Here is a 13,923-nt window from a genome sequence, read left to right on the forward strand (position 1 = left end):
AGCCAGGCACCTGTAGAGCTTTCTGGTATTTTATACTTCATTTTTCATCATTTCTGCATGGATTTTTTTTTTTTAAGATTTATTATTTATTCATGAGAGATACAGAGAGAGGCAGAGTCACAGGCAGAGGGAGAAGCAGGCTCTTCACAGGGAACCGGATGCGGGACTCGGGACTTGATCTCATCACGCTCTAAGCTGAAGGCAGACGCTCAACCATTGAGCCAACCAGGTGTCCCAGCCACCCAGGTGTCCCATCTGCATGGATTCTTTTGCAAGATGTCTTGATGATGAACGCTTTATAATAATTATTATTATTTTATTATTATTTTTTACTGTTGGAGACTTGAGAAAACTTTCTTTGATGCCTCCTCCTTCTACTTGCCCTGCCCCCACACATTCCTTACTTACCTCCCAGTTTTTATGATTTATAATTGTCTTTGTTTCTAGGCCTCAGCTTGATTTGGTGATGAGTTCTGTTCAGAAGGAACTTCTTATTTTAGAACTTATAACCTTTGTGGACCAGGTCAGGGGCAACCGTCACTGTTCGCCTGGCATTCCCCATTGCGTGTTTTGGTGTCCAGCAATGACAAGGACCACTGAGGAGACGGCCACAGGGAAGTGGGTTCTGATAAGAGGGGTGGCAGTCGAGTACTTGTTGATTCATTGCCGTCATGACCACAGAGGTTTAAAAATAATTTGTAGGAAGGGCGAAAGAAAAAAAGCAGTGGTTTTTTGGTTGTTGTTCTGTTTGGGTTTTTTGGTGCCACTGCCTTATCAGTGGTAGAGAACCCAGACCGCAGTCATTCAGAAAGGAAGGCAGTGCCATGTGAGAAAATAGAGGTGAAGGGAAGGACAGAGGTGACCCATAAGTGCAGTGTAGTGCCTTATAGCCGTCAAGAAAACCCACCCTGGTTAGGCATCTGCTCCGCTCTTCAGTCTGACAAATGGGCATAACCCTAAGTGCCTTGTCAGCCCACAAGGATCAAATTAAGGCCCGGCACATGTTGTGCATTCATAATTGTTGATTAAGCTCTTTACATGCATCACAATCACATTAAATCTTCATAACACCCTCGTGAGAGCAGATCTTATTATGATCGTTCATTTCCATATCAGGATATTGAGTGTTGGACAGGCCAAGTCATTTGTCCAAACCTAGTTAAGTGTTTAAGCATTGCCCAACACAGTCAAAAAATTTCAAATTATTTATTTATTTAATTTATTTGAGACAGAACAAGTGGGAAGTAGGGGCAGAAGGAGAAGGAGAGGGAAAAGCAAACTGCCTGCTGAGCAGGGAACCCAAAGTTGGGCTCCATCCCAGGATCCCAGGATCATGACCGGAGCTGAAGACAGACTCTTAAATGATTGAGCCACCCAAATGCCCCCCCCCCTCCAAAGCTGTCACGTTTTAATTGCAGCTAACCCTTGAACAACACAGATTTGAAATGTGCAGGTCCACTTTGTCCACTTATACATAAATTTTTTAAATAAAAATATAGTGCAGTACTGTAAAGTGTATTTCCTTTTCTCTTTGATTTTTCTTAATAACATTTCCTTTAGTGTAATACAGTATATAATAGATAATATATGAATATTTGTTAATCAACTGCTTTTGTTATCACTAAGGCTTCCTTCCAGTTAGCAGTAGGTTATTAGTAGGGAAGTTTTTGGAGAATCAAAGTTATATGTGGATTTTTGAGTTAATGGGGGATCAGTGCCCCTAAACTCCTGGGTTGTTGTTCAAGGGTTGGCTAATGGCATTATGTCCTTTTTAAAAATCTGAACTTCACAAAAGCCCAGTGACATTTCCTTCGTCTACTTTGGCAGATGGGAACCTGAGGCCCCTGAGAGCAGATTGTAATAATGGGCAGCATTGTCAACGAGACCTGCCTGGTTGTTTGCTTTACAGCTCTACATCCCCCACCCCCGACATGAGCCTATGTTTGAGCTGCTCCTGGGCCCCCAGCCCAGCTGCAGTTCTTGTTCAGCGCCTCCCATCTTTTCTCTGACTGTCAGACAACAGTCACGGGAATGTCCTGTGCCATCTTCCCTCGGTGAGAGTGGTTGGCAGAGAGCAGCAGATGCCCAGAGTCAAGGTCATGTGCCACTCAAGTGCTGGGCTAGAGAAAAGCCCCTGTCTCCCTGCTGCTTGTGACCAGGCAGGGTGAGTGTGAATGCAGAGGGCTCTGTCAGAACTGCTCTGTGAGTAGAGGGTGCGCTTGGCAAAACTGATAGAGACTGGGCCGTGCAGCAGTGGGCCGTGGATATCTCTGCCCTCTGCAAAATTGTCTCTGAATTTTAGAATTTTTTTGTCTTTTTAAGTTACAGTCTTTGCATACTAGTCAAAATGTTCTACTTCAAAGGTGGGAGTCAAGCTCAGGAATCACTTGACATTTTTTAGAGGAGAAATAGTCTTTGGCTGGACTGGCGTGTGACCCAGTGGCTTGCATCATTCTAAACTGGTGGGCTCTGGAGTGGGGAGCCAAATCCTTTCAAAGTGATTTTTTAGGGCAGCCCCAGTGGCTCAGCAGTTTAGTGCCGCCTTCAACCCAGGACTTGACCCTGGAGACCTGGGATCGAGTCCCATGTTGGGCTCTTTGCGTGGAGCCTGCTTCTTCCTCTGCCTGTGTCTCTGCCCCACCTCACCCCCATCTCTCTGTGTTTCTCATGAATAAATAAATTTTTTTTTTAATTTTTTTAAAATTTTTATTTATTTATGATAGTCACACAGAGAGAGAGAGAGGCAGAGGCACAGGCAGAGGGAGAAGCAGGCTCCATGCTCCAGGAGCCCGATGTGGGATTCGATCCCGGTTCTCCAGGATCGCGCCCTGGGCCAAAGGCAGGCGCCAAACCGCTGCGCCACCCAGGGATCCCCCCCTTTTTTTTTTTTTTTTAATTTTTATTTATTTATGATAGTCACACAGAGAGAGAGAGAGGCAGAGGCACAGGCAGAGGGAGAAGCAGGCTCCATGCTTCAGGAGCCCGATGTGGGATTCGATCCTTAAATAAATAAAGTCTTAAAAAAAACAAACAGTGATTTTTATTTTGTGAACTAGCATGTCTCCTATCTTGTCTCCGCTCCTAGGGAAGCAGTATAGGATTGAGGTTACAGGTGTGATGATCTCTGAGTCCACTGTGACCCAGAACCTCTCCTGAGTCTCAGTTTCCCACCTCTAGAGTGGGGTGGTAACAATTGTACCTTCTCTCATTCTGTTTTATTTTTACATAGTGGAGTGCATTCTAAATATAGGATACTATAGGACTTCTTTTTTAAGGTTTTCTTTTTTTAAGTATTTATTTATTTGAGAGAGAGTGAGTGAGCAAGCAAGAGAGAACATAAGCAGCAAGGAGAGGTAGAGGGAGCCCAACACAGGGCTTGACCCCGGGACTCCAGGATCATGATTCAAGCCAACTGACTGAGCCACCTAGGCACCCCTAAAGTTTTATTTTTAAGTAGTCTCCACACCCAACAACGTGAGGCTCAAACTCAACCCCAAGATCAAGAGTTGCATGCTCCACTGACTGAGCCAGCCAGGTGCCCCCGTAGGAGGTTTTTTGCTTTTTTTTTTTTTTTTTAACCTAAATTAGGATTTTTTTTAACCTAAATGTTGCAAAAAATATGACTAAAACCTGCCTTAAAAAAAAGAAAAGATTTATTTATCTTTAGAGAGAGAGCAGGGGGAAGGGCAGAGGGAAAGAATCTTTCAGGCAGACACCCCCTACCAAGCAAGGAGTGTGAGGCAGGGCTCTATCCTCCAGCCCATCAGATCATGACTTGAGCTGAAACTGAGTCAGATGCCTAACCAACTGAGCCACCCAGGTGCCCCTGACTAAAACCTGCTTAAACATAATTTTAATACTTGAATAAAAAAAAAATACTTGAATAATATTCCAACCTGTTCGTATATTTCATGTAACTATCCTAACATCTAATGTGAGATTATTTCCTGATTTTCTGTAGTATAAACTGTATGACAGTGACTGTTTATACATAATTCAGTCACTGGCCAAGGGGCGTGACCCTTTGTAAAGATCTTCTGTACCCCATTTTCTCATGGTTTACAGAGTATTTACACTCCCGCCAGAGCTCTGAGTGACAGAGCAGGTCCCTCTGCCTTCTTGCCTAGGTTGAGTCATCTTGGCCTTTAATTTGGTAGGCAAAAAATGGCATCTTGTTTTCAGGTCATTTCTGAGAAATAGTACTCCCTTGTCCCCCCCCAACAACAATTTCCATGCGGCTGCTTCAAATTCTTTTCAGAAGAGAGTGAGATGTAAATAACAAGACATAGCTTTCTTTCCATTTTGAGTTGGTATGTGATGAGGTCCTGCGGCAGGTTTCACTACAGAGGTGAAAGGGTGGCAGGGACTTGGAGCTCAGAAAGGGCATTTGAAAGCAAGTCTTTAGGGAAGGCCGCTCCAGTGGTGAGACTCTCTGGAGAGTGAGATCAAAGTGCTGTGTGGCCATGGGGACATTTGTGACTGAGTGTGTCCTCTGTGCATTGCTGGACCTGGGGCTATCTAGATTGCTTCTGGGTACCCAGCACAGCACAGGTTGTGGGGGTGGTGTGCAGGTGCTCAGGAAATGTTTGTGGATGAAAAAAATGAATGAATGAATACATGCACACTCCTTGTAAGTTGCTGGGTTAAAGAGTGAGGTGAAAGCAAGAGGAAGTCCTCTGGTGGAACTGAGCTGAGCAAATTACTGGGCACCTCGAAGGGTAGGAGGCTGAGAGAACCAGACCTATGATGACTTCCCTGAAACGTCCCTGCCTTCTCCAATCCAAGTCTGCCCCTCTTCTGAGCTTCATGCCCATGGGCTGGCTTTTCTACATTGTTAGCCCTCGGATAAGGCCTTGAAAGCCAGACTTCTTGTTTTCCTCTTGAGGGTACATGTGATGCACCGTGTATCTTTTTTTGTTTCTTGCTGGACTTTCCAGAGCTACCATGTTTGTAAATATACATGATAAGGAACAGATCCATACTGGGTATCCTGAAAACTGTATTTGAATCCCTTAGTAGAGGAGCAGGCTTGGTAAAGATGTGTGAGGACTTTGTGTCAGTTGTCATGAGACCTCCTCTTCCCTCACATGTGATTATTTTCCTTCCTTCACGAAACATCGAGGCTTCCCACAGAGCAGAGATTTTTCTCAGAAAAATGTCTACTATGGGGCATGCCCTGTGCTAGGCGTCAAGTAGAGAATGGTGAACAAAGCAGATATGGTTTGTGTGTCCCATGGGCACAAAAGTTCAGCAGAGGAGACAGATTGATTCTTATACGAGTGAATTTACACAAATGACTAAAAATCACACGCTAAAGATCTGAGCGTTGGAGGAAAAGAGTGGGGTGTGGAAAGGATCAGGATTATTCAGAGCCGAGTCACTAGTCTCCAGAGCTCACAGCTGAATTATTGATGGTAATAGAGTTAAGTGAGGAATTTCAGCATGAAGTAGTATGTCAGTTTTTTTTTTTTAAATGTATTTATTTGAGAGAGAATGCGCATGTACGTGCATGCATGAGTCGGGAGAAGGCAGAGGGAGATGCAGACTCCTTGCTGAGCAGGGAGCTGGATGCAGGGCTCCATCCCAGGACCCTGGGATCATGACTTGAGCTGAAGGCAGACGCTAAACCCACTGAGCCACCCAGGGGCCCCTGTAAGTTTCTCTAAGGGTGTGTAAACTGGGTTTATGGACGTCGTAGAAGAGCAGCAGTTCTGGATACTGTCATTTACCTGGTACTTACTCTGTACGCGGCACTGTCCTGGCTACTTTTTGGGTATTTGCTTAGTCCTTAAACCCTGTAAGGGAAGTGCTCTTAGGATTCCCATTTTACAGAGTAGGCTCAGGGATGTTGTCACATGTCCAAGGTCACAGTAAGTGGAGAAATTGGTTTCCAGCCCAGGCAATCTGGCTCCAGCACTGTGGTCCTTATTGCCGTTGCCTGCCAATTCCAAAGCTCCCCGGCTCTGAAGAGCAACACGTGGTTGTGCCAAAGGGGAGAGTGTGCCCAGGGTCAGTGTTCAGGCCTGGTGGCCAGTGGAGATGAGATGGTTCTTGCCTGGTGATACCACCCCATTCCATTCAATAATGTTCTCTCAGTACCTTTTCTAGTTCCCACCGTTTGTTATTTCATATGTAGTTTTCTTTCTTTTTTTTTAAGATTTTATTTATTCATGAGAGACAGAGAGAGAGAGGTGCAGAGACACAGGCAGAGAGAGAAGCAGTCTCCATGCAGGGAGCCCGATGTGGGGCTCAATCCCAGGTCTCCAGGATCACACCCTGGGCCAAAGGCAGTGCTAAACCGCTGAGCCACCTGGGTTGCCCCATATTTAGTATTTTTTGTCACCTTCCCAAAGTGCTCTGAGGGGGCAGAGTATGTGTTTTGCTTTCCTCTGTCCAACTGAGTGCCTGGCACAAAATGGTGCTCAGTATTTATATATTTGTTGTTGTTTAAGATTTTATTTATTAATGAGAGACAGAGAGGCAGAGACATAGGTAGAGGGAGAAGCAGGCTCTCTGTGAGAAGCATGATGCAGGAATTGATCCCAGGATCCAGGGATCACAACCTTGAGCCAAAGTCAGACACTCAACCACTGAGCCACCCAGGTGTTTCTAAATATTTGCTTATTTATTTTCATTTGTTTTTATTAAGATGTACTTGACTTATAACACTATTTTAAGGTTATGACATAGTGATTTGACATTTGTATACACTGTGAAATCATCACAATTATTCTAGTTATTACCATCTTTGGTATGTATTTATTAAAAGAGCAATTGACCAAACATGAGACCTAGTGTTTTGCCTTAAAGGATAGTCTATGAGGGGTCGCCTGAGTGGTGCGGTCTCTTACGCAGCTGGCTGTTAATTTCGAATCACATCATGATCTCAGGATTGTGAGATTGAGCCCTGCACCAGGCCCCATTCTCAGCGTAGTCTGCTTCATGCTTTCCTCCTCTGACCCTCTAACTTGAGCACACACACACTCCTCTCTCTCTCAAATAAATAAATAAATACAATCTTTTTTTTTTTAAGATTTTATTTATTTATTCATGAGAGACAGAGAGAAGCAGAGACCCAGGCAGAGGGAGAAGCAGGCTCCATACAGGGAGCCCGATGTGGGACTCCAGGATCATGCCCTAAGCCGAAGGCAGCCTCTCAACCACTGAGCCACCCAGGCATCCTAATACAATCTTTTTAAAAAGGCTGTAAGGAAAAAATAATAAAAAAAAAATAAAAATAAAAAGGCTGTAAGGTAGGAGGAGAACTTCATTTTTTTGGAACTGTATGTGAGCCACAAGTTGAGCCAATTTCTAGGCCATATTCCAGGGATAATGAGTCTCCAATGAGTGAGCCAGCTTGGGGAGAATGGGTCTTTGGGAGGTTGAGGAGCACCAGAGAATTTGGAGCAAGGATGTCTGCTACAGAGAAGCTTTAGGTGTCAGGCATAGGAGATTTTTGTGTAGATTTGCCTCCCCCCTCCCACCCGCCCTCAGTTTGGCTGTTTTTGAGGACAGCAATTTTGTTGGGGCTAATTTGCAACATTGACTTCATTTTTCTCCTCCTATAAATGTGCTTTTGGGGGGGGTGGCCTTACTTTTGCTAAATATAATCCCACAATTTATTTTTTTTTAAGATTTTTTTTTTTAAATTATTCATGATAGAGAGAGAAAGACGCAGAGACACAGGAGGAGGGAGAAGCAGGCCCCATGCCAGGAGCCCGATGTGGGACTTGATCCTGGGACTCCAGGATTGCGCCCTGGGCCAAAGGCAGGCGCTAAACCACTGAGCCACCCAGGGATCACCCTAATCCCACAATTTATTTTTATTTATTTATTTTTTTTTTAATTTTTATTTATTTATGACAGTCAGAGAGAGAGAAAGAGGCAGAGATATAGGCAGAGGGAGAAGCAGGCTCCATGCACCGGGAGCCCGACGTGGGATTCGATCCCGGGTCTCCAGGATCGCGCCCTGGGCCAAAGGCAGGCGCTAAACCACCGTGCCACCCAGGGATCCCTAATCCCACAATTTAAATGCAATAAGAAATGTGTAGGAAGAAATACAGTGATTAATAGTTACTGCTTTCCAAATTTCTGTTAGAACATGAATTTAATACCCTGATTCAGTTTAAATTTGAATTTTAGTGTTAATTTCTTTTTGCAGAATAGTAGTGAACTCACATGTACATAGTTTTTCTTCTAATACATGAAAAGGTGCTTGGTTTCTCTTTTTCGAAGTTTACCTTTTTCTATTACATGGGCAAGTCCTGAACTTGGGCAGAGACACTAGCCTATCATCTGTAGTGATGAATGTCATTCCCTCAGACTTTAACAACCTGAGTTAATTAAAAGGTTCAGTTGAAGTTAATCAAGTTTGGAACTCTAATTTTGTGCAGTGTTTTGATACGATGCGATGAGTCATCTTTTGGCAGAGCAGCTCTCCATCCCTGACAATATTTGATCTTAATGGAACAGTTTTATAATCTGGAAACTGGTGAGGAGGTGCTCTTCAGAAGTGCAGAGTCAACAGTGGGGTGTGTGTGTGTGTGTGTGTGTGTGTGTGTGTGTGTGTGTCTGGCTGGCTGGCTGGCTATTTGGGAGGGGTGAAAAGCAGAACAAAGAGGAGAATTTAATAAGCAAGAGCTTGTTAGGGGATAGGGTCAGTTCTGGGGCTGCTGCCTCTCCAGGACATGGGCTTCTCCCTGGCCCCCTCCACCCCTGCTGACTGGAGTGCTGACATTTGAAAAAGAGTGAAAAATACAGCTTCTGTTTGCTTTGCTGCAAGTAAGTGGCCGGACTGACTGGCCCCCTTCCCAGAGGCCCTGAGAGGACTTCAGATGTGGTCAGAGAGGTATCTGGACGGTGCCAGCCTGCCGGCCCGTGGCCAGGCAGCCTGCACCAGGACCAGGCAAGGGGCCCAGAGAAACAGCAGGGCTAGCTGCTGACTGTCTTTGCTCTCCTCTTCTTCATCCCATCTTCTTTCTGAGGTGAAGCTGGTCTTCCACTCTGAAGATTGATGGGCAAGGTTTCATATGGCCTCTGCTTCCACATCTCACTTATTGAACTAGCAACTTAAAATTAATGGATCCATTGGGAGAGGGCAGGGCCCATCTGGAAAATGCATCTCACAAAAATGTGGTTGAATGGGAGTCCTCCTGAGGTCAAGGGCAAAGAGCCAAACCACTTGGAATCCTTGGGGCTGCATTCTCGATTGTCTTGCCATTTCTCCTGGACTCCATTAGGGTTAAGAAACACAGATTCTGAAGCCAGATTTGGGTTGGCATTTCTGCTTCACTGCTTATTATTGACAGTTACATTGAACAAGCCACTTAATCTCTTTGAACTTCAGTTTCTTCATCAATAAAGTGGGGAGAGTAATAGGACCTACCTATTACCAGGTCATTGAGGATGAGTGGTAATGCACATAAAATGTTTAGAATAGTGCCTGGCACATCGTAGGCGCTGTTTGTTTTGCAGTTATAATGGTTTGAGCTTTGTTCCAAGAGCTGTATTTTCTAACCAAAAGATGAAAAGCTTTGTGGTAGAGCTGAAAAAATTATCCTCTCCTCTCCATCCCTCATGACAGTTGGTGCTTCTGTTGCAGTGACACAGAAATGAGAAGATCGCATATGAAGCAGCCAGCCTAGGGCTCCTGCTGCCTACCACCACCCTGATGGCTGGAAATCAAGCAGCCTTACTCAGTTTCCATACAGTTGCCACTGGGCCTTGAATTGTGCAGTTTGAGTGGCCTGCACTTGCCATTGCCTCTGTCATCGCTCAGGTGACACTGATAACTCATTCTGGGTCTGCCTTTGTGTCCTCTCCAAAGTGATTGACAAGAATAGTGATGACATTTGATACAGTCCGCTCAGAACATCCTCTCTTTTGGCCGGGTTAGCAGATTTCCACATTTCCTTTGTCTTCACAGGACATTGTTGAAAAAGAGTCTTGGTCAAAACAGGGATTAGTAGTCCCTTCTTTAGTCTTTTCTCCACTCTGCCTCCAAACGCTTATGATTTGATTACATTCATTTACTTCCAACTGGAATCCCAACAGCACATCTGCCGAGTCAGAAGTGAAGTTTAGGTGATCGTAGACTGGTGTTAGCCAGCATCCAAACTGTCGTGGGCTCTGAGTTGGCTGCCCAGTGGTCAGGTAGCACTGAAGATTCTAGGAGCTGTGTTTTCTTTTTCTTTTTTTAAGATTTTATTTATTCAAGAGAGAGAAAGAGAGAAGGGGCACGGCAGTGTAGAGGGACAGGGACAAGCAGACTCCACACTGAGTGTGGAGCCTGATGTGGAGCTCAATCCCACGACCCCGAGACCATGACTCTAGTTGAAATCAGGAGTTGGATTGGATGCCCAACCAGTTGTGCCACCCAGGTGTCCCAAAGCTATGTTCTTGAAAAGGAGGAATGTAATGTCCCCAGACAACATATGAAACAATTATTCTAGAGTCCTTTTTTTCAAAGCCTCTGATATGCAGAGTCTTGTCCTGGGCCTGTGAGGGTTGTCAGAGAAATACAGACCAAGGGCCTATCTTTGAGAAAAGCCCAATCCGGGGCAGGTTGTGTCTTCCTAAATGGGCCTCCATGGTTTGAGATCTTCCTGGAGCACTTAGCAGCCCTTTTATGAGCTCCTCTTGGGCTTGAGGAGGCCACCTGTTCCGGTTCCTGAATCCTTCGTCTCTTGCCACTACCTGCATGCAGCCTCTGAGCCTGCCAGGCCTGCAGTGAGTGGCCACTGTGCTGGTGAATGAATTAATTTGTGCTATTTGGCTGGTAGTTGTCAACCCTGGTGGCTTATTTCCGAAATATTTTGTGAGTCTTAAGAAAACAAGTAGAAAGACTGATTCCTTAGTCTGAGGTGGCATCCAAATACTTGGATTTTTTAAAGAGCCTCACAGCAGTTGTGTCACTTCTTAGTCCACCTTAATTTTTAGGAAAGAGCCTCTTGTACTAATAGTATAATTTGCAGAATAAGTTCACTTTTCTAGTAGGAGATCTCGGTGAAAATTAAAGGGAAGTACTTTAAAAAAAAAAAAAGATTTTATTTATTTATTCATGACAGAGGCAGAGGGAGAAGCAGGCTCCATGCAGGGCAGGGAGCCCAATGTGGGACTCGATCCCAGGTCTCCAGGATCACACCCTGGGCTGAACACAGCACTAAACCGCTGAGCCACCCAGGCTGCCCAGGAAGTACTTTTTTAACTGGGAAGCATCCTCCAGGCCTGAGCTGCTGTCCCAGCACACCAGGCCCGTCATGCATCTATCCGCAGGTGTGTTGTGGGAAGGGCATGCCCTAGAGATTGGGCTTCAGGCCAGCTGTGCGCCTGCCTTGAGGAGCCTGTAGGGAATAAGGATACCATCTACCCAGCATGCAGTGGACAAAGTGTAGTGGCAGTAGAAGGTGCTGGTATTTTGATGAGTCTTATGCTCCTACATGTGCCTTTTTGTTAGGGTTGAAAATTCAGGGAAGCCTGAGTGGCTCAGCGGTAAGTGCCTACCTTTGGCTCAGGTTGTGATCCTGGGGTCCCAGGATTGAGTCCCACATCGTGGCTCCCTGCATGGAACCTGCTTCTCCCTCTGCCTATGTCTCTGCCTGTCTCTCTGTGTCTCTCATGAATAAATACATAAAATAAAAGGAAAAAAGAAAATTCAAACCTTGTTAGGGTCTCAATACGCAGTAGCTCTGATTTGCTGCCATCATCTGAACCTTTCCTCTGGTTCACAGGCAAAATTAAACATTTGTTTCTGGAGGTTGACATAATTGTTGTACTGAGGGAGGTTTTGTTTGTAATGACCTGTCTGTCTGATGAGTCTGAGCATTTGGCTGGCCTTTCTGGCTAAAGCAGCCCTTTGAACTGATGTCTAGAATGCTTGCCTCCCACTCCTGATCTGTCTTCTGGACCATAATTGGGCCTTTTCCCTCTGCTTGAAGCTTCTCCCTGCCCTCCCTTCCCCCAGATTCACAGATACTTGACTCAGTTACTACTTCCTTGGGGAATCCTTAACTGACACCATCCCACTGAGGATGTCAGATCCTCTGTTAGACTATTGTGGCACTCATCACAGTAATTTTAGTAATTTTTGTAATTGTCAATTGCCTGTCTCTGTTTGTGAATAAATGAAAAGTAGATTATCTTTTACTTGGTCCGCATTTTAATTAATATACCACTTTCTGTGTTTATGTTCTCAATATCTAGAAGCATTTGTTATGAAAAGACTTGGTTTTGTGGGTGCCTGGGTGGTTCAATCAGTTGAGGGTCCCACTCTTTTTTTTTTTTTTCTTGTAAGATTTTTTTTATTCGTGAGAAACACACAGAGGGAGGCAGAGACATAGGCAAGGGGAGAATCAGGCTCCCTACAGAGATCCTGATGTGGGATTCGATCCCAGGATCTCAGGATCACGACCTGAGCCAAAGGCAGACCCTCAATCACAGAGCTACCCAGGCGCCCCTAGCATCCCAGTCTTGATTTTGAGTTGGGTCATGATGTTAGGGTTGGGGAATTGAGCTCCACATTGGGCTCCACACTCAGTGTGGAGTCTGCTTGTCCCTCTCTCTTTGCTCCTCCCCCTGCTTGCTCTTCTCTCTCTCTCTCTCTCTTTCTCCCCCTCACTCCCTCCCAAATAAGATAGGTAGATGATAGATAGATAGATAGATAGATAGATAGATAGATAGATAGATAGATAATAGCATCTTAAAAAGGGGGGGGATACCCTTTTTTTGGTGGCTCAGTTGTTGAACGTCTGCCTTTCACTCAGGGTGTGATCCTGGAGTCCTGGGATCAAGTCCCACATCAGGGTCCCTGCCTGGAGCCTGCTTCTCTCTCTGCCTGTGTCTCTGTCTCTCTCTCTCTGTGTCTCCCATGAATAAAAAAAAAAAAAAAAAAGACTTGGTTTTTAACCTACCTTCTTTGCCTTTCCTAGTGCTCCTGAAGTTCCGCACAGATAAAGGAAGAGATCCTAGTTCTGATACCTTCGGGGAAGATTCTGAGTTGTTGCTCCAGATTCGAAATGACGTGCTTGACTCCCTGGGTGTTAATCCTGACCTGCTTCCTGAAGATTTTGTCAGGTTAGTCTCAGTGCTTATCCCAGGTTAGCCTGGATTGATAAATGTCTTTCAGTATTTGCCTTAATTTGGACAGATCCCTTATTAAGAACGAAAGCCCTGAGGAGTACCTCCTTCGCCACACTCTGCCTATTCTTGTCGACCTCTGGTGTAGTAGCACGGAATGAAAAAGAATGAGAAGTGCAATTTATCATTTGTCATAGATCATTTGTGTTCACATGGCTGAAAATCCAAAGCAACGTAAAATCTATGTATACTACTCTGTACCTTTCTCTTTCCACTTTACGTTATCTTTTGGAGATATTTCTAGATCAGAACATTGATTCCTCCCTTGTTTTTTTTTTGTTGTTGTTGTTTTGTTTTGTTTTGTTTTTTAATGATTTTATTTATTTAAATAATAAATAGAGGGAGAAGCAGGCTCCATGCAGGGAGCCCAACGTGGGACTTGATCCTGGGTCTTCAGGATCAGGCCCTGGCTGAAGGTGGTGCTAAACCACTGAGCCAGCAGGGCTGCCCAATTCCTCCCTTGTTTATACAGCTCTATAGTATTTCAGCATGGAGCACTATAGTTTATTGAGCCTGTCCTACTGATTCAGGTTGTGGCCAGGCTTTTGTTATCGTGTAGCATATGGCCTTCTTTTTTTTTTTTTTTTTTTTTTTTGCATATGGCCTTCTAAGTATCATTTTGTATGTGTGCAGGTTCCATTACTAGAAAGGGAATGGCTGGATCAGAAGATTACGATTTATCATTTGGTAGATATTATCCCAGTGCCTTCCACTGATAGCTTATCAGTTTGTACCCTTGGCAGCAAAGGCATCCATGTTCCCAGCATCCTCACCCTTGGGTCCTGGGAT

General features: G+C 44.8%; 1 protein-coding gene across 3 annotated transcripts in view; it reads left to right on the plus strand.

The window, feature by feature from the left end:
* Window positions 1-13,923, plus strand: part of SAE1 (SUMO1 activating enzyme subunit 1) — a 78,604-nt gene that overhangs the window by 45,696 nt on the left and 18,985 nt on the right. For all 3 annotated transcript variants that reach the window (XM_026014241.2, XM_072755558.1, XM_072755555.1), the window contains exon 7: window positions 12,927-13,071. In XM_026014241.2, the coding sequence (XP_025870026.2) occupies window positions 12,927-13,071 (145 nt within the window). The remainder of the gene's footprint in view (window positions 1-12,926; window positions 13,072-13,923) is intronic.

The sequence above is a fragment of the Vulpes vulpes genome, chromosome 1 (assembly GCF_048418805.1).
Source record: "Vulpes vulpes isolate BD-2025 chromosome 1, VulVul3, whole genome shotgun sequence".
Classification (NCBI taxonomy): domain Eukaryota; kingdom Metazoa; phylum Chordata; class Mammalia; order Carnivora; family Canidae; genus Vulpes; species Vulpes vulpes.